General features: G+C 39.7%; 1 protein-coding gene and 1 long non-coding RNA gene across 13 annotated transcripts in view; one reads left to right on the top strand and one right to left on the bottom strand.

Moving 5' to 3' along the window:
* The first annotated feature begins 809 nt into the window (after positions 1-809).
* Positions 810-18,719, top strand: LOC144284584 (uncharacterized). The gene is made up of 3 exons (XR_013353034.1): positions 810-917; positions 16,818-16,884; positions 17,463-18,719. It is a non-coding gene; the product is annotated as an uncharacterized LOC144284584 (long non-coding RNA).
* IDO2 (indoleamine 2,3-dioxygenase 2) overlaps positions 9,025-18,739 on the bottom strand; it is a 56,042-nt gene continuing 46,327 nt past the window's right edge. For 10 of the 12 annotated variants that reach the window (XM_077849279.1, XM_077849280.1, XM_077849283.1 and 7 more), the window contains 3 exons: positions 17,540-17,591; positions 11,122-11,270; positions 9,025-9,750 (listed from right to left, as the gene is read on the bottom strand). In XM_077849279.1, coding sequence (XP_077705405.1) covers positions 9,395-9,750; positions 11,122-11,270; positions 17,540-17,591 — 557 coding nt within the window. In that variant the 3' untranslated portion in view covers positions 9,025-9,394. Of the gene's footprint in view, positions 9,751-10,680; positions 10,858-11,121; positions 11,271-17,539; positions 17,592-18,739 lie in introns of all 12 variants that reach the window. The other 2 variants (XR_013353006.1, XR_013353007.1) reach the window with 2 other exon arrangements.

The following is an 18,739-nucleotide window of genomic DNA, read 5'->3' as shown; positions in this document are numbered from 1 at the left end:
ACTGTTTATGAAGTATGAATTTAAGATTAGAGTTAAATGACCTGACTCACTGTTGACTAAAGGGTGATTCACTCTAGGGAAAATCTCTGCGCAAAGCCATTAAATGTAGACTCACCAATCAGGGCCACCATGTTAGGATCCTGTATATCTGGGGTGCTGCTTCCAAGAGTCACAGAAATTCACAGATGCAACCTGGGGCAGGAGTCCAAGTGACTAAATGCTGAAAACCAAGTCCTCTGTGAGATACTTGAGAGGCACTAAGACGGCTGGCTGGGATTCTGCTTTCACTGCCCCGCTTCATTTTCTTTACTTTATCAGCTGAAGCTGGATAATGATAGTATCCACCTGACAAGCCTGTGGTGAAAAATCAAATGGAATAATACTGTGAATGCACTTCGGAAATTATACACATAGTATTATTATTATTTTGGCATTACTACTATTGTATGCTCTGAATGCTTCTATCTGAGTTATGCCTGATGCTCATGCTGTAAGTCTGTCAGCATTTAAGACTTTGCTCAATGTATATTTAAATACTAGGTGTTATACTATATGTTGGCAAATCAAAAATAAATAAATAAATAAATAAATAAATAAATAAATAAATAAATAAGATTTTTCTAGTATAAAGTGTATTGAGGGAAAGACTCACAAAATAATTTGCCCCAGGCTGCAGATCTTAGAGGGCTAAGTAGACTCCTGTTCTCTGGTAAGACAGTTTCTTCCCCTTTTACCAGAAGTTCTGTGTTTGTACTGCTGGCTCTATCCCAAATGGGTTCTTGCCACACACTCTCCAAGCTTATTCATTCCTTCACTCATTGAAAGAATATTTACCGAATACTCCTATGCTGGCACAAGGGACTCAGCGGTGACTTCATGGAATTTATAGTCGCATAGAAGAAGCAGTTATACAACAGGTAATTGCAAATACCCTATTAAAGAGATCTGGAAATAGAGGCAGGTCTGAGTTTTAGGCAGCCAGGCTGCAGGTGGCAGGTGGGGGGTTGCAGCCAGGCCCCCCTGGGGCTGATGTCTGAATTGAGTCTTCCAAGATACCTGGGAGTTCATCAGGAAGATACAGAAGGGGAAGGTTCTGAGGAATTCCAGGCTCTATATATGGAGTTGAATGACTTAATTAGCCATCATAAATGATGAGGAGTTAAGATAACATGATTTCAAATAGCAATAGTCGCTCAAATGTTTCATGATACTGTTTGGAAGGAACAGATAGCCATGGCCTAGGGAGGGCCTGTTCAATGGAGCTGGTGGTTATGGGATGGGTGTTTCAGGTAAGGGAGAAGATGGGTTTCTCTGGTGAATGCCATTATTAAACTACAATTAATTAGTTTGTTATTTACTACCGTATTTGTCATAAATGTTCCTTATGTTTAATGCAAACAAGTAGAGTCCAGCCTAAATGCCAATGAACCAACTAGGGCTTAGAATAATTCGTGGTTAAGATCACAGACAGAACTAATTCCCAGTGCACACAGCCCAGGAACACCTCTTACACACTCAGCAGAGCATCACTGAATGTGAGAAGAGAACTCAGAGATCATGCAGTGCAATCAGCTCACTTCATAATCCGAGACTCTGAGGCTCAGTGAGGCAAGGCTATGTACCCAAAATGGGCAACAGATAGGAGGAATACACTCATCTAGCTACACGGCGGGTATTTATTTGCATAAAAATCCTGATCGTACTAAACATTTTCCAGCTCTGACCTAGGACTAACATTTCAGATGTAGACTGCTGTAAACTTATGGAATGCAACACATTTAAACAATTTACTCCTGACCTTGAGAACAGCTAGAGTTTCTTCCAACCTGAGAGCAGCTACTTATATAAGCAGGACTTCTGTTTCAGCGTAGCTAGCTGTGAGTTGAAGATAGTGTTGGGATTTGAGTGCCAGCTGCCTGGCTTTAGGTGAGGTGTGGGTTGCCTCACAGAACTCAGAGGGAGTTCATCCCCTGCTCCTGTCAACACCACCTCTACTCTCCTGTCCTTCTCCTTCCCTTGAAAATTTACCAGCATTGCTTAATAACCTAACTTAAGGTTTTCAGCCTATGGTAATTCAAAATCCTTGGGCAAGGTTAATGCTTTCCTTCTTTACCAATCTCTTATACCACAGAGTGAATTTTAGATTCTTTTCTGAAGAAAAGTTTCTAGAAACATGAAGGGCCCTGAGAAAATTTGGCTATTTAAGAAAGATAGCATACAGATGGGTTTGGTTGCCTACCTCAACGTGTATTCATCTCCTTCTTCCTTTTTTTAACAGAACACTATTTTTTGCTAAGTGTATGGTTGTTCTGTTTAAGGACTAAGCTTGCTAGTCTCTATTGTAGCCAAGAAGGCTATGAGACTAAGACATGATCAATAAAAAATGGAAGAAAAAAAAAGAGTAAGGGACTTCTTGGAAGTTTCCTCAAAAAGAACAGAAAATTATCCTTCTTTTCCATTTTCTTCTTGTGATCTCAGGGCAGATAGAATGGCTGGAGCTCCAGCAGCCATTTTAAACCAAGAAGTGGAAGAAACGTCCTGAAGACATCAAGGAACAGAGGAAGAAACCTGAGTCATTAATGACCCTATGGAGCCACAATTCTATCCCGGCGTATTTTAAAATATTAGAGAACAACAAACTTATCCTTAAGATATTTTTGATTATATAAAATATAACATTGTGCTGAGAGATGTCACCAAGATGAGAGTTGGTGGCACAGACAAGAGAAGTTAGAGGTGTGGAGGATAAACTTCCCATACTTTACAGCTTAGCCCATCCCATCAGGTAGTAGGATATAGCATTCCTTCTCCCAGAAAATTAGCTCCTTCTTACCAATATGCTTATCAGTCTGTAGCTCTGGGGACTCCTGGGTGGCTCAGTTGGTTAAGCGTCTGCCTTCAGTTCAGGGCTCAGGTCATGATCCCAGGGTCCTGGGAGGGGGTGCCCCATCAGGCTCTCTACTCAGCGGGGAGTCTGCTTCTCCCTCTCCCTCTGCACTTGCTCTCTTTCACATAAATACATAAAATCTTTAAAGAAAATAAGTCTTTAGCTGTGATCCTAGTTGTAGCTGTTGTTTTGTTTTGTTTCAAAATCTACGTATCTCCACTTCTCTCACAACGCTGACATGATTTTGGGTCGATTTAAAATTAGATATTTTATATTATTTAGAGTTTAGAAGGAGTGATGGAAAGGTTTTTGTGTAGTGAATGTGATAGCAATCAAACCATCTAAGAAAAATATTTCCCTAAAAAAGATGAGAAAGCAATGCAATAGGAATTTCTCAATTTTTCCAAAGGCCTTTTTCTGGGGTTCTTAGATCATAAATTTCTCCTTTCGGGTGAAGTCTGAGAGGACAGAAATAAGTGGAACTCTTCTATGACTCTGTCTTGGGTTTATGAAAGCAAGCTTTCCTCCACACTATTCAACAGTGCATCTAACAGTCCCTGGAAATTAATAACAGCAATTACAATAGCAGTATGTGGTTAGATGATGTTTGCTCTATGTACACACTGGTCTGAGTGCTTTTTACATATAATAACTCATATAATTATCATACCATGTAAGTGTGATTATTACCCTAAAAGTGAAACATGAAGATTTTGCAAATTTATTGAACGGAGGAACTAGAATTTGTACCCAGGCAGGTGCCATGGAAAGGAAGGACGTTATGAGTAGATTCGTATGATCTTCATACCCTGTGTTGAGATCACTAATCTCAATTTTGTATTTACTATGCAGCTACAGGGGATTGAGTAGTATACAGTGTAGATTTGTTGTCTTCATTAGTTTCACATGAGAATTTTAAGTTCTCTGTTCAGTGTCTTTATTGGTCACTGGAAGTTAATGGAAAAGGAAAATGATAAATTAGGACACTCTAAGTTTGTGTTCTTTTATGCCTCTTTTGTTCTTTGACAGCAGGTTGAGCTTGGTAACAGTGAGCCGTTCAGCTAGATGCCACATTGCCTATTCTGTCCACTGACTCAGGCCATCCCCATTTCCCTCTCCAGAGTTTGCCATAACTCCAGTGCTTGCCGTAATAGGACATTTTTAACTGGGCCACCTATTTGCAGGTGCAGATTGCATCACTGAGCTATTGTCATAGGAGGTGTTCTCCACCAGTCACACATGGCTAAGTGCCACAGAGTTGGGATGGGTAAGGGGGCAATGAGGAAAGAAATATTTAATGAGTCATGATAGTTGTCTTCTCTTATACACAAAACCTCAACTAACCTTTTTCTAAGCCTAAGGCAGTTATTTGGCTTTTCCTGTTTCCTATATTTATGTGATCTTTCTCTTCAATGCTCAGTCCTATTACTAATCTTCACAATTTGGCAGCATTTAAGCTTCCCTGACAGTAAAGATCCTCGGATACGACTAGTCAGGGAAGTAAGATGAAGAATTCCTTTCCAGCTTTAAAAAAAGAAAAGAAAAGCATTGATGTTTTTCTTTTTAATAAAGAAAAATATAAAAAGAGGAATGCAAATTTCCACAGTTCTAGCACCCAGAATATCCCTATTAAAATGCGTAAAGAATGGTTTGCTTTTGGACACAGATATCTATCTGGATTGATTTATGTGGTTCTGTGTGGAGGCAGGGTTCTGGGTGATAACGTCTCCGGATTTCTGGACCCAGTGCTACTGTGGAGAAAGAGATACTTTTAAAAACTAGGAAAAAACCTTTGGCCTGTGAGATCAGCTGGCAATCCACACCTTGCTTGGAGCTTTGGGGCTGAGCATCGCGGGTCGCGATTGCCCTCTGGTGGTCGTGAGCCAGCCTTGCAAGCAAAGTTTAACCCGCTTGATCTGCATCAGACAATCCTCACTGCCAATGATTGCCAGGGCCTGGGGTGAAAGTGCAAATGGACATCCAGGTACCATTTCTGTTTACACATATGTAAAAATTATAAATTAGGTTAGCAAATAAATAAAAGATGTGCTATTATTCTACCTAAAAAAGATACTTTCTTTTTTTAATTTTTTCAAATTTTTATTTAAATTCTAGTTAGATAATATATGGTGTAATATTGATTTCACAAGTAGACTTTAGTGATTCATCACTTATGTATCACACCCGGTGCTCAACACAGCGAGTGTCCTTCTCAATGCCCATCACCAGTTTAGCCCATCTCCATTGCCCACTTCCATCCAGCAACCCTAGTTTGTTGTTTATCATTAAGAGTCTCTAATGATTTGCTTTCCTCTCTTTTTTTCCCTTCCCCTATGTTCATCTGTTTTGTTTCTCAAGTTTCACATGTGAGTGAAATCATATGGTATTTGTCTTTCTCTGACTTGTTTCACTTGGCATGAAATACTCTAGCTCCACTCATGTGGTTGCAAATGTCAAGATTTCATTCTTTTTATGGCTGAGTAATATTCCAGTGTGTGTGTGTGTGTGTGTACCACATCTTCTTTATCCATTATCATTTGGATGGACATTTGGGCTCTTTCCATAATTTGGCTCTTGTTGGTAATGCTGCTATAAACATCTGGATACATGTATCCCTTTGATTTGGTATTTTTGTATTCTTTGGGTAAGGATACAGGGTTAGCACTCTTGAGACCATTTGTGCAAGGTATTCTGGAGCTCCAGGCACCCAGAGCATGATTTGGAAAATGATGGTAATGGAGATGGTGTGGGCTCTTAGAGGACAGGTCTGGTGACCAAACTTGGTTACCTAAATCTGACTTGTGTTTACCACTAGAAATCCCATGTCCTATGAAAACCTTCACTGGGATGTTTTAAAGCCCCCACTTTTCAATCTTGTGTCAAAAGATTAAAAGAAGAATGAAAAATCCACATGATGGTAACCCTGTTTTAGTGTCAAATGGCTATGGTGCTGATTATCCATCTTCCATAGTCATTGTTAGTGAGTTTTCCCCTGACCGTTTATGTTGACAAATGTAGTTCATGTTCACAGTGATAGTGATGGACAGCCCATTACTGCTCGCTCTGAGTGATATGACCAAAGCTAGCACCTAAAGCAAGTCCTAATTCCAAGTAGGAACAGTAGGCAGCAGATCTGCCTGTGGATGAACCATTGTGTTTTGTGTTGAGACAGTGTGAATATGATTTTTACATTGTGAGCATAGTCATCACATTTCCTGAACTCTCTTGGAAAGTTTACATAATTAAAATGAAAGCAATTACATATTATTTGTTCAAATAGTCTTATTAATTACTATTTACTGCCACTGTTAAATAGCCAATTTTTTTAATGATAGCATTTATGCAAGAGAGAAGTAAATAATGCCAAATATGGCAATATAATTTCAAATGGCTGCTTATTTTTCATATTTTAATGATAAATTAATAACAGATAAGTACATAATTACATTTTCTTCTTATTATTATCATTATTGTTATTTTGTCTAGTATGGCTGTGGCCCTGATTGGGTCTTTAAAAAGCTGATCATCCTAAAGGCAAGTTCTACTGGTCCCAGGACTCCTTGCCTTGTGAAGAAAGATATGGCCTGTGAAGGCTCAGAGTAGGGGTCTAAGGCCCTCTGCAAATGGCTCCCAATGTACAGTGACACCAAATTCTGACTGACATCTTTAAAAGAAAAATTATTTGTGGATAATTAAAGGCAAATACCGTAATCCAGTTTGGTTTGAAATCTATACAGCTGCCATAGAACCACGTGGGCCAATAGATTTGTGAGTTTACAAAGGAAATTACTTTGCAAACGAAAAATCATTTATTTTTGATGATGCTTACATTCAAGAACTCAGTTTTTTAATGTTAGTGGGAAGCAGATGCTAAACTGCAAAAATTAACTAGCGATTGCATTTCAGAAAGCAGTGATATCCGACTTCTTTATTAAGTTTACTGTTATATGAACGAAGAAAGAGAAGAACATTTCTTCCATTAGCAAAGCAAATAGGACATTTGTGCACCAGAAAATGCAAGACAGAACTTGGTGGGTGAAATTCATTGTTGTGGAAGGAATAATTGGCTTGTAGTTACCTCAAGTTTTTTATCCCAGATCTTAAATTGGATAGGATCTCACAGGTATCAAGCATTTCTTTATCATTGGTGTTTTGTTTTATTTTGATTTTAACCCAATATAGATTGGACTGAGACAACAAAAAACAAATTTCAGACTAACAACAGGGGAGGAGAAACTCAGTCTCTGAGCCTCACTGTCTTGGTTTGACATCCTGTAAGCTGAGAGTTTGGGGGATCCCGTTCACCAGCATACAGCCTAGGAATGAGGAAGTGTAGGACCTGTGTGCCTGCAGAATGCACATGGCATGTTACCCAGGCCATTTAACTAGTATTCCTTTATGGTTTTTGTTTGCTTCCTTTTGAAATCATCCCTGAATCTTTACTAAAGTCTTCTAAAAATTACTAAAGTAATCCTAGCTGTATGTGGACACAGTATGAAAAGGAATTGGTGACCCCTTGACCCCGGTAGGACTAGGTAGAGTGGAGCAGCATGGATGAAGGTGACTCTCACGTACAAGGTTTAGGACTTTAAGGTCTTATCCCCCTTCCCAGATGAAGCTTACTCCTATAATATCAACTTTGAGAAACAATGGGTTGTTATTTTTATTAACAGAGACGATGGTTTCATTCTACATGGATCATGCAGCATAGAAAGCCTTTAGTTGTCAATGTGGTCAGTTTTTTTGGTGCAGTATTCTGTGCTTTTCTCTAGGGGTTTCTCTCCAATGCACTGCTACATCCTTTCCCAGCATCTCTTGGGGATAGCTGTACTCTATGCCATTTTTGTACCTCCTCTCCATCATTACAAAGGATGATTCTTCTCTGATAAAGATGTGGGGAGGGTGTGTGTCAGATACCATAACGATCCTAATTCAGGTTCTTCTCAAGGAGGCTTCTGATGGTTAACTTTATGTCACCATGGCTGGGCCATGATGCCAAGATATTTGGTCAAACATTATTCTGGTTGTTTTTGTGAGGCTGTTTTGTATGGACGAGATGAACATTTAAATGAAAAGGTAGCCAGTCTTTCAATTGTTGCATCGCTGGGCCTCCAGCCTACTGGTCTACCCTGCGGTTTTGGAATTTCACACACACACACACATATATAGAGAGAGAGAGCATGATGTATGGTATACTGTAATACCTATAGTATACTATAGTATATATGCAGTACATATAATATACATATAGTCAGAGTGGGGTTTAAGGGCCTAGGGGATGTGGAAAGTAGTCAGGTGTTTTTTCCAAGTGGCATGATATAGGACTTTGAAAGCTGAGTAATCTGAAAAGCCTCTTAGACAGGATGAGATAAGCTGTAAGCTCCATTCGACCAGTACCCATATGGGGAGGGGGACTGTGTCAGCAGATGTTAACTTGGGTGTAGGCTACCCCCAATGATCAGGTACTCTCCTTGATTGGTCCTCTGGAATCTAAATACTGTCCCAGTAATATGTGTGTGTGAATAGTGGGGCTGGATGGAGGGTAGCCTAAATTCGTGGAGTTTACCCTAAATTGGCAAGATTAAAGTTTTCTAGCTTTCTATTATTAGATGAAATGAGATCTTGAGATAGATAATGAATTGATAAAAAGTTACATCTATTTGTCAACTAAGTATGTGGATTTACTATTTATTCCCATTTTGATCATTTACTTCCAATAGGTCAATTAACTCATTTTACAAATACAAACTTTCAGTGTCAGGAGAAAGAATCATTCTTCTAAAAATGAAGAAGGAAACTAAAATAGAATTTGCAAATTGATGAAACATGTGAAAGAGCCTCATCCGTTCCCACATCATTAACTATTCATTGTTGTACCGGTGACTTCCAAGACTTATGTGAGCCTCGTCTTTCCTCCACTTCGCCATCGGAGCGTTTCCAACCTCCTGCCACAAACTCGGCATATGCAAGAAGGCCAGACGGGGCCCCAGACAATCTCTGGTTTTTGTTTTTTGGTTTTTTTTTTCAATCTCTGCTCTAATCCCTAAACCAGCACTCAGTAGGAACATAATAAGCTGTTAACTAAATGAATGAATGTATGAATATTTAACTTGCTTTTTAAAGAAATCAACAAGGGCATCTGTCTACACGCAATTTTATTTGGTTTTTGAAATTTAGATTGGTTTTCTAACACTTTGCAAATAGAATAGGGGCACACTCGCTCCTCTGTAGCATTCTGAATGAGGAAGTGTCCAAAGCTGTTTGCTATTAAGCAGTAATCAGGGAAAGGAACGTTTCTGGCTGCAGAAATTCTCCTCTGTGAAGACAAACAGCTCTCAACCCAGGAGGAGATGGTGTTCTACAGTGCAGGAACATATATAAGGCTGATATCCCTTTCAGATTATTCCAGACATTCTTATTCTTCAGGCCCATGTGCGCTCCAAAGGGAGAGAGGGAAAGGGACACCCAAGTTTGCTGGTTTTGCATTGTTGGGCAGAGGGCAGTCTCTTAATCACTTTGGTGGAGAATTGCCTCTAAAGTCTTGTCCCTGACACTCTTCAGGAAGCTCAGAACTACAGTGCCACCTGTGCCCCTCTCTTCTAAGGCTTGTGATGGCCCAGGGAGATGGTTTGGCTTCCTGCCCTTTGCTTTGGTGGCCACTGTGATGAGGTATTTGGTCACCACAGTGATGTGATAGCTGCGAAGCTCCACCAGGGCCTCCACACACTCGTTATAGGCTGTCAGAAGTTGGTCATTTCCAGAGGACAGGATGTGGTCTCTCAGTGAGGGAGCTGAATGGATTTCTTCTATAAAGGCCTTATGGGAAGGAGGCATGTACTCCCTCATCCTGTGCAGAAAGTCAGCTGAAAGGAACAAACCAGAACAAGGTCATAGCTCCACATGGCAAGATAAGAGAGCCTGTCTACTTTTCTGGACATTAGTGCAGCAAAAACTCACTTTTGTTCTAACTGTCCAATCTACATTCCTGGCTCTTTTGCTCATAGGAGTCAAATACTATATCCTTGACTACTGATAGGAGATGGGAAGGAAAAATGAAGCAGCACATCTCAGATAACTAAGTTAGAACTAGATCTATCAGCCGATGTATAAATATGTATTGTATACCCACAGAGAGCAAAGTACCTTGCTAATAATCATCATGGGAGATATCTACAAATATAAGGCATAAACCTTGAGCTGATTTGCTAAATACTCTGCTAAAATTTGCTTCCTAGGTGCTTTGTTTGGAGGGAATGCTAAGGAGGAGGAAAGTAAAAGACTTTTATAAGGGCAAGAAAATAAAGAATGACCAACTGTTTTTTCATAATTGCCTCAACGTCAAGTTGCTTAAAAATCAAATCAATAGGGGCACCTGGTTGGCTCAGTTAGTTAAGCGTCTGCCTTTGGCTCAGGTTATGATGCCAGGATTCTAGGACTGAGTCCTGCATTGGGCTTCCTACTCAGTGGGGAGCCTGCTTCCCCTTCTCCCTCTCCCCCTCCTTGTGCTCTCTCTGTCAAATAAATAAATAAAATCTTTTAAAAAATCACATCAATAGATATTTATAGGAAATATAGATAGATCAATCATTTATAGGATATCCATTATGTGTTTAATACTATCATAGTTCTTGACAACTGACTTTTGTGGATGAGACTGGACTCTATGACACAAAGTTCTAGTCATTTTTTCTAATCCAACTTGAAAAATCTGTACTCTGAAGGGCCTGTTTGCAACTATTAAACATTGGCTTGCTGCTGGCAGGTAAGGAAATGAATAATTTCCAGCTTCTAACCTGGTAGACTCCTCTTCTAGTCGAAACAGACTTGGCCTGAGGTTGCAGCAATTTTACAAGGAAAGGCTTTAGTGGAGGAGCTCAGACCCATCACCAGCTATATCCAGAGTTAGTAACTTGATGCCACAGCTTTCAAACTCCAGATCTCTCTCCCAGTTTAGAGACAGGAAGCTTCTGCTTAAGAATCCAAACAAAACTACAGGAAACAGCTGGATATATAGCAATGTTTTAAGATGGAAGTGAAACCCAATATCCTGCTGAGATCAAATATTAATTGACTTGACACAATAACATTTGGCAGGCACATCGCCTCCTGGTTGATTGGGAGAAGTATAGACTTTGTGACATTTTAATTTACACTTGGTCTTATCAATTGGTAAAGATATCTCTGTTTTTCCTTCCTGTTATGGAACAAAAAGAAAAAGAAAGTTTCTGACTTACCACTTTCCTTGCTATGACAAATACCTAAGAATTCATCAAAGGCATGAAGCACTGTGCTCTGAGCTGCACTCCCTCCAGAGTACTTCAAGGGCTCTGTGGAGACTCCTTCATAGGTCAACCCCACAGGCATTGCTGGGTTATCCTTCCATCTAAGCCAGAGTAAAAGTCAAAGAGAAGGAGTGGGTGCTAGGAGTTAAGAGCATATTTTCTGATATGGAAATGTCAAGTAAGAAAGTAAACATAATTTCAATGCTAATTTTAGAACAAAAGACTGGATATTTTTGTAGGACATGTCCTTAACCATGCTTCAACATCATAACAGGCCACAGAATATAGCCCTTCCTTTACTCAGTTGAAGGGTTATTCTAGAGAAGTAAAGGATATTTAGAGAAGAATCCTTAGCATTGCTCCTATGACATATTTACTAGAAAAATTCATTTATAAAGATGATATCAGTGCTGATCCATAGGAGCAATTTAGCGGCTCTGGAATAATCTTCAGTCCTTCTGCTAACCTTACTCTTGATGACCTGATATCTTTAACTCTGCAAGTAGAGCTTTGAAAGTAAACACACACACACACACACACACAAACACACACACACACACACCCCTTTGCCCTTCCTTGAAACAGTTATAACAGTTGTCATGCTGAACTGTCAGTTGTAAATACTACCTGACTTTACGGGAGTACCTCTGTCAAATATATTCTTGATAACAGGTATTGATAATGAGGGCAGCGATAAAGAGAACACAGTGCAATCCTACAGGTTACCAGAGGGACATGTAGATGGACTGGAATTGAGGCCCTGAATCTTGTTCACATGAGGTGGGTCTTCCTCCCTTCCTCTCCTCTTCTGTCACCTTGATTCCATTTCTTTGTCTTTTTGTGTCTGAGTTGCCCTACTTCTACCTCCAACTATTTTATTCATTTCCTGGTCACATTTTTTATAGGTCTCGACTAATTCCAGAGACTATGTGGGTGACTCCATAATAAAACAAAAACAATAGCACCAAGAACATATTCTAATTGTACTGCCAACATGTTACTGTATACACCCCCTTCACCTTCATGTTCTCATTTGACCTCTTTTGAGTAGATGAAGGCAGGTTTTTCTAAAACCCATTTTACAGATAAACAAAGACTCCAAATCTTTAAGGCTCCATATTGTTAGAAATGGGGAAACCAGAATGTAAATCCCAAACTTGTAATTTTCTATTTCCTTTTTCTTGAGATGCCTGCATATAGATTTTCACTTTTTACTAAGGAATAGAATCTTTTTGTTATTGCCAGGAACAAGCCACAGTCCCTGCTGGGAATGGTTTAAATAACAGGCTTACACTGATGTCTCACCTTCTTCCTTTAATTCTAAAAGTCATTTTGCTCAAGAGAAGGGAAATGCATTACACACATGCAAGAGCCATAGCCAGACTGCTCTTGCTGTTCATGACCTTTTTCCAATACTTTCTTGAGGTAGGAAATGCTATAAGGAGCTGTGGTGTTTTCTTTGGAGGCTTGTTTGGTCAGATGTTCTATGGTTTCCACTACATGAATGTCAGAGTGGCCTTTGCAGTTGGGGCAGCATCACTCTAAATAGATGAGGCATAGAAAGCAGAGCTGGGGAGAGCAAAGGAAGGATTCTGATCATAAGATTAGAAGATGCTGTAGCTATTGGGAGAGAGGGCTCTTTTTCAGGCAGTTAAAGAATTTAATCTCAGCTTTGATATTTATTAATGGTGAGTATTGGCTTGGTTAATTAACCTCTCTGAGCCTCAGGTAAGAGATACTAGGATCCATCTTACTGGGTTGTTGTGAGAACGAATTAAAATAATACCTGCTCAGTGCCTGAAACATATTAAATATTTGCTAAATATTAGCCATTTTATATTATTCAGGTGAGTTGGAATCTCTGCTCCCTCCATTCATTACGCTGCAACTTTGCACACACCTTTGTGAGTCTCAGTCCTAAATTGCACCTACTTCCTAAAGCTGCAGCATAATTAAATGGGTTTATGAGAAGTTTTATGACTTGTCAGAGCTCAGAGCACTGCTTCAATAAAATCTCTAAATAACCATTTATGGGGAAGGAGTATTGAAAAAGTGAGCAAAGAGAGGCCACACTGGTTCAGAGCTGTCTTTGCCATCCTGTGGATGATCTCAGATAGTCAGTCTGGTCTCTTTCAACAGTCTCCTCCTCATCATGAACGCTTTAAGTGTTGGACTTTATCAGGGCTCAATCTTTCGGCTTCTTGCTACTTTCACTTCCCAAGTGGTCTTATCTAGCTTCATTGATTTAAAAAGCAACTATATTAAGACAATTTAAAAGCATACACGTTTACCTGGATCTCTCCATTATGGTCCAGACTCATGTATTCAACCACCTACTTACAGATATCACCACAGGAATGAGCATGTCCCAAACTGAGCTCCCAACTTCCCCTCTCTTTTGCCTAATTTGTTCCTCCTACAGCCTTCCTCATCAGAGAAAATGGTAACTCCTTCCTTTCAGTGGACCAGGCCAGAACCTTGGTGTCATCTTCAACTGATCTTATTCTCTCCCTTCTGCATGCAATCCAATAGCAGATCCTGTCTACTTTACCTTCAGTCATGTCCACAACTGAACATTTCTCAGCACCTCTGCTGCTTCCACTGTAGTCCAAGCTAGCATCCTGGATTGTGGGATAGCTTTTTTAATACTTTCCTGGCTTCCAGGCCTGTTCTCAAATCATCTATTTTTCACTTAGAAGATAGATTAGTGATTCAAACTTAAGAGAGATCATGTCATTTTTATCCAGACTTGCTACTACTGACTTTCTCTCTCAGAAAGGAGCCAACAAGCTCTGACATGATCTGGTCTTTTGCTATCACTTCTATCTTTTGCATTCTCCCCCGTGTGTATTCCATTGCAGTGATACTGGCCTCGTTGCAACAATTCCTCCATGACAAGCATGCTCCAACCTCAGAGTTATTGCAATGTCTGTTCCTTTTGTTTGGAATAAATATCTAGGTGTTTTAGTTCTCACTTCCTTCAGATACCTGCACGAGTGTCACTTAGAAGTGTGGCATTCCCAGATCATAATAAATAAGAAACTTCAGCTACCATCCTTATCTCTCCCTGATGTCCTATGTCCTACTTTGCACTTTCCCACATCACTTATTGTTGTAACATATAATATATACTTACTTTAATTATATTAATTTATGCATTATCTGGATCATATCATTAGAATGTAAGCTCCATGGGAATGAGTTGCTATTTTGTTTTATTGCACCATACCTACAACTAGGAACTGTGCCTGGCACATGGTAAGCACTCACTAAATAGTTGATGATTGAATGAGTGAAAAAAATATCACTCCATAATTCCATATTATATGTCTAGAATATGTAGACCCAAAAGTTTGTCTGGAAAGGACCTAGCAGCCAGCTCTAAAGAGCTCAGATGCTCAAATGGCCAGGAGACATCAATCAATCTCTTTTTGGTGCCTCAAATGAAGAGGATGTGTTAAAGCCACATTGAAGGTGACAGGGAAAACACCAGCACATAAGTCCAAAAAGATAAAATAAGGGGACCTACTTTGAAAACCCATGTTCTCCACCTATGATGAGATTAGTCTGAGGATGGGAAGTAGGATTTCTCTGACTTAGACCAAGGACTGCTCCCGTGTACTCTCAGGCCTAAACTACTGTTGGTAAAAGAAAAGAATTAGTTTCCTTTCAAATCTCTGTAGGCAAGGTTATTTTTAGTCTTTCTCATAGCATATTTCTAAGAAACCTAAGAGGAAATGTAAACAGAAAGAAAAAAAGAAAGAAGTGAAGTGACATTTTCCACAGGGGCTGATGACTTCCCTGGAAATTTAATGTGAGAGGGAAATAAAAAGAATACTTTTAATCTACAGATGATGAAACTCTCCCAAATAAATTTTTCTTAAAAAAAGCAAATGAAAACAACAAATCAAACATAGGACAAACCAAGAATATGGGAGTAGATTTCGATTTTTCAAGACAAGTCTTGGGAATTCTCAACAGTCTAGATGATTCTAGTCATCCACACTTATCAATAAATTTAAGATGTATTGATATTCAGATGTAGTTGTGCTACATGGGAAATATTTTTGAGAATCAGGCAGAGGGGAGACATTCATGTAGATCAAGATAAAATGCATCACTGACCCAGAACTTATTTTAATGAAAACAATATGCCCTTGCAGTGACCATTTCATCATGATGGGTAGAATTTTAAAAATATTGCCCCAAGGGGCAGCCCCAGTGGCTCAGCGGTTTAGCGCCGCCTACAGCCCGGGGCGAGATCCTGGAGACCCGGGATCGAGTCCCACGTCAGGCTCCCTGCATGGAGCCTGCTTCTTCCTCTGCCTGTGTCTCTGCCTCTCTCTCTCTCTCTCTCTCTTCTCTCTGTGTATTCTCATGAATAAATAAATAAAATCTTAAAAAAAAAAATTGCCCCAAGATTTCTGTTCTAGTTCCTAGAATTCTTCATATTATAAGCTTGCATGCCTATCGATATGATATACAGCAGGGCAAAAGAGACTTTGCAGATGTAATTAAGATTACTAATCAGTTGACCTTAGTACAGGGAGTTTTCTGCATAATCTCAGTGGGCCCAACCTAATCACATAAGACCTTAAAAGCAGAGTTTTCCTCTGGCTAGTGGCAGAAGGAGAATTCGGAGAGATTTAAGTGCTAGAAGGATTGGAAGCTCCATGGTTGCATTGCAGGATACCATGTGGCAAGGAAAACAGGAGGCCTCCTATCCGACAGCCAGCAAGGACACAGAGACTTCAGTTTCAAAACCACAAAAAAAAAAAAAAAAAAAAAAAAAATTGGATTTTACCACAAACCTGAATGAGTTTAGAAGCAAATGACTCCTCAGACTCTCCTGACAATGGCTCAGCCCAGCAGATAGCTTGACCTCAGCATTTTGAGACCCTAAGCAGAAAACCAAGCTGAGTTTGCCTGGCCTTCTGACCTACAGAAATGTGAGAAAATAAATGTGTGTTGTTTTAAACTGCTATTTTAACTTGTTATGCAATAGTGGAAGACTAACACAAATTTGTTATGCAATAGTGGAAGACTAACACAAATACAAATTTGACAGCAAAATGAAACACAGTGGATTTTCCAGAATTAAGTACTTCTTAATTCCGGTCTATTTAAAATGTTTTTAAAAATGACCCTTTGTTCTCTAATTCTACCAAAACCTATCTACATGTTTTGCTTAACAATTGTTGCTGGAATCACTGTTGTATAATCAAATCTTTTGTCTTAACCCTGAGCACATGCAAAATGCACAGAGAGCAAGAAGAGTTCTAAGGATAGATGATCTCTTTGGAGAGGATTTTGGGACTGAGTAGGCATACAGCAGAAGTCTGAACTCTGAGAAACACCCCCAATTCCATTCTGCACCCTTCCCCATTTTTCTTGTTTCCTTATAAATCAGGTACCCATCACTCTCTAGTTATTTTCTGGAGACCTTCTGGCTTCCATTCTCTGAGCCCGACTGAGGCCACACTGGCCTCCCCTTTGAGTGTCTCACACTCCAGACCTACTCAATCTAGAGAAAGTACTGAGTTCATGTTGTCATTCCCTTTTTGCACCAATGTAATATACCACTAAATCTACTGATAAATCAACAAATCTATGGTTTTGGTATTGGATTTGTCTCTGATTACTTTCAGGCACAGCTTCAGATTCTTTCTGTCAACAGCACTTCAGCATCTCCTCATTATCAAGATGGAACACGAGGTGAGTTCTATTTCACATTTTTCACCTCATTCATTCACTATTTTTGTTTTTCCCTATTCACCATTAAAAAAATCAAACAAATACACTTAATTTCTCTCAATTAATATGAATAGGAAAGGAATTTGATTAAAACATGTCAAGATAGAACTAATGTATTTAAAGGAAGAAATGTATCTAAGGGTAGAGTTCTGTAACCGGAGAAATGACAGGCTATGTGACAAAAGAAGAGACCTGCAAATAGAACAAATGGCTTGGGGTAGCTCTTCTAGGAACATTAGAAGAAAGCTATTAAGCCACTTTCTATGCTCTCATCTGCCTTGGTAACAAGAGGAAGAGAATGGATATAAATGATCGAGCTTCGTGGTTACATACTGGCTTTTTTTTTCTACCACTGAGATGGGATTCTAAGTGAATACAAATGAATCTAATATGATGGTCTAAGGAAAATTATTACAAGCTTAAATATTCAACCTTCAGTGTCATTTGTCATGCAGGTGGTACCCCACCTCTTTTATCCAAGGGTGGATCCAAATGATCACTTTGCTAGCAAGGGTTTCTTGGTGTGTTTCTTGCCATAGGAAGCTCCCATCTCCTCTCAGAAATTTGGCATATGCTACAGAGGCCTCATGCAGGAAAACAACTGAACTTTACTTACCCAGAGAGAAAGATCCGGATGACTGCATAAAATATGTCTGGATCAACATAATCTGGAGAAGCAATCAAAATGTGAACTTTACTACAGGCAAAGAAAGCAATTGGTTACATGTGCTTGGGTCCTGCTGCTCTCCTGGGGCCATCTCCTCTATCTGATCTTTGTGGAAACCTGGAAGGAAGGCCATAGCAGGAGGGGGATGGAATGTTCTCTTCTGTGGCCCCTCACTGGCACTTACAGAATATTAAACTGTTCCAAATGCTCCTCTCTTCTATTTGTGGCACTTCCCTTTCCTGAGCTTCATAACAACAGAAGGAGTGGTCAAGGTCATTTTTAAAAATTAATCTTTTAAACAGACATGATATTTGAAAGAACGCAGGAAGTAGTAAGAAGAAACATGGAGAAAAAGAGTCACCTTTCTCAAGGCTTTCACAAGAGAGGAAAACTAAAGTCATCAATGCTCAAGCAAAGTTCCGTACACGCAACGAAGGACAGAGGAGGCGAGAGTGTCTCACGCAGGGGTTGCCACACCAGGGCCTGCATGGGTTGTACAGCTCCCTTTGTAGCTGCATCCATAGTCTAATCAGCTAGTTTTGCTTCTAAGCCAATGCGTGGGGGTAATGGATTCCACTAGTTTATTAATTTACATTTAAAGAAACGTGTCCTTACATTTGCACTACATTTCTTTTCATTAACTTTTGAAGATTGTTCCTTCTTCTTCACATAATGCGGCCCCTCTGTGACCTGGCATGTTTCTATTACCTGGATTCCTGTCTATGTTTCCTTGTTTCTCTTTGAGAACAAAACAAAACAAAACAAAAAACAGGGGTGCCTCAGTGGCTCAGTCAGTTAAGTGTTTGCCTTTGGCTCAGGTCATGATGTCGAGGTCCTGGGAGCAAGTCCCATGTGGGGCTCCCTGCTTGGTGGGCAGTCTGCTTCTTTCCCCCCTCTGCCTCTCCCCCCGCTTGTGTGCTGTCTCTCTGTCAAATAAATAAATAAATAAATAAATAAATAAATAAAATCTTTAAAACAATGCAAAATACACCCAAAACGTCTTTTTTATAAGACCCAAATAATGTCATCTCTATACCATCAGTTCCCTTTTCTACCATCTTACCTAGTCTCAGTTTCTCTATCTCTACGTTTTCCGAAGCCCTATGGGCTCAGGTAACTCATAGCTTCCTTTAGCCTCAGGGATTTCCA

The sequence above is a fragment of the Canis aureus genome, chromosome 15 (genome assembly GCF_053574225.1).
Source record: "Canis aureus isolate CA01 chromosome 15, VMU_Caureus_v.1.0, whole genome shotgun sequence".
NCBI lineage: Eukaryota > Metazoa > Chordata > Mammalia > Carnivora > Canidae > Canis > Canis aureus.
This window is presented reverse-complemented; position numbering and strand designations above follow the sequence as displayed.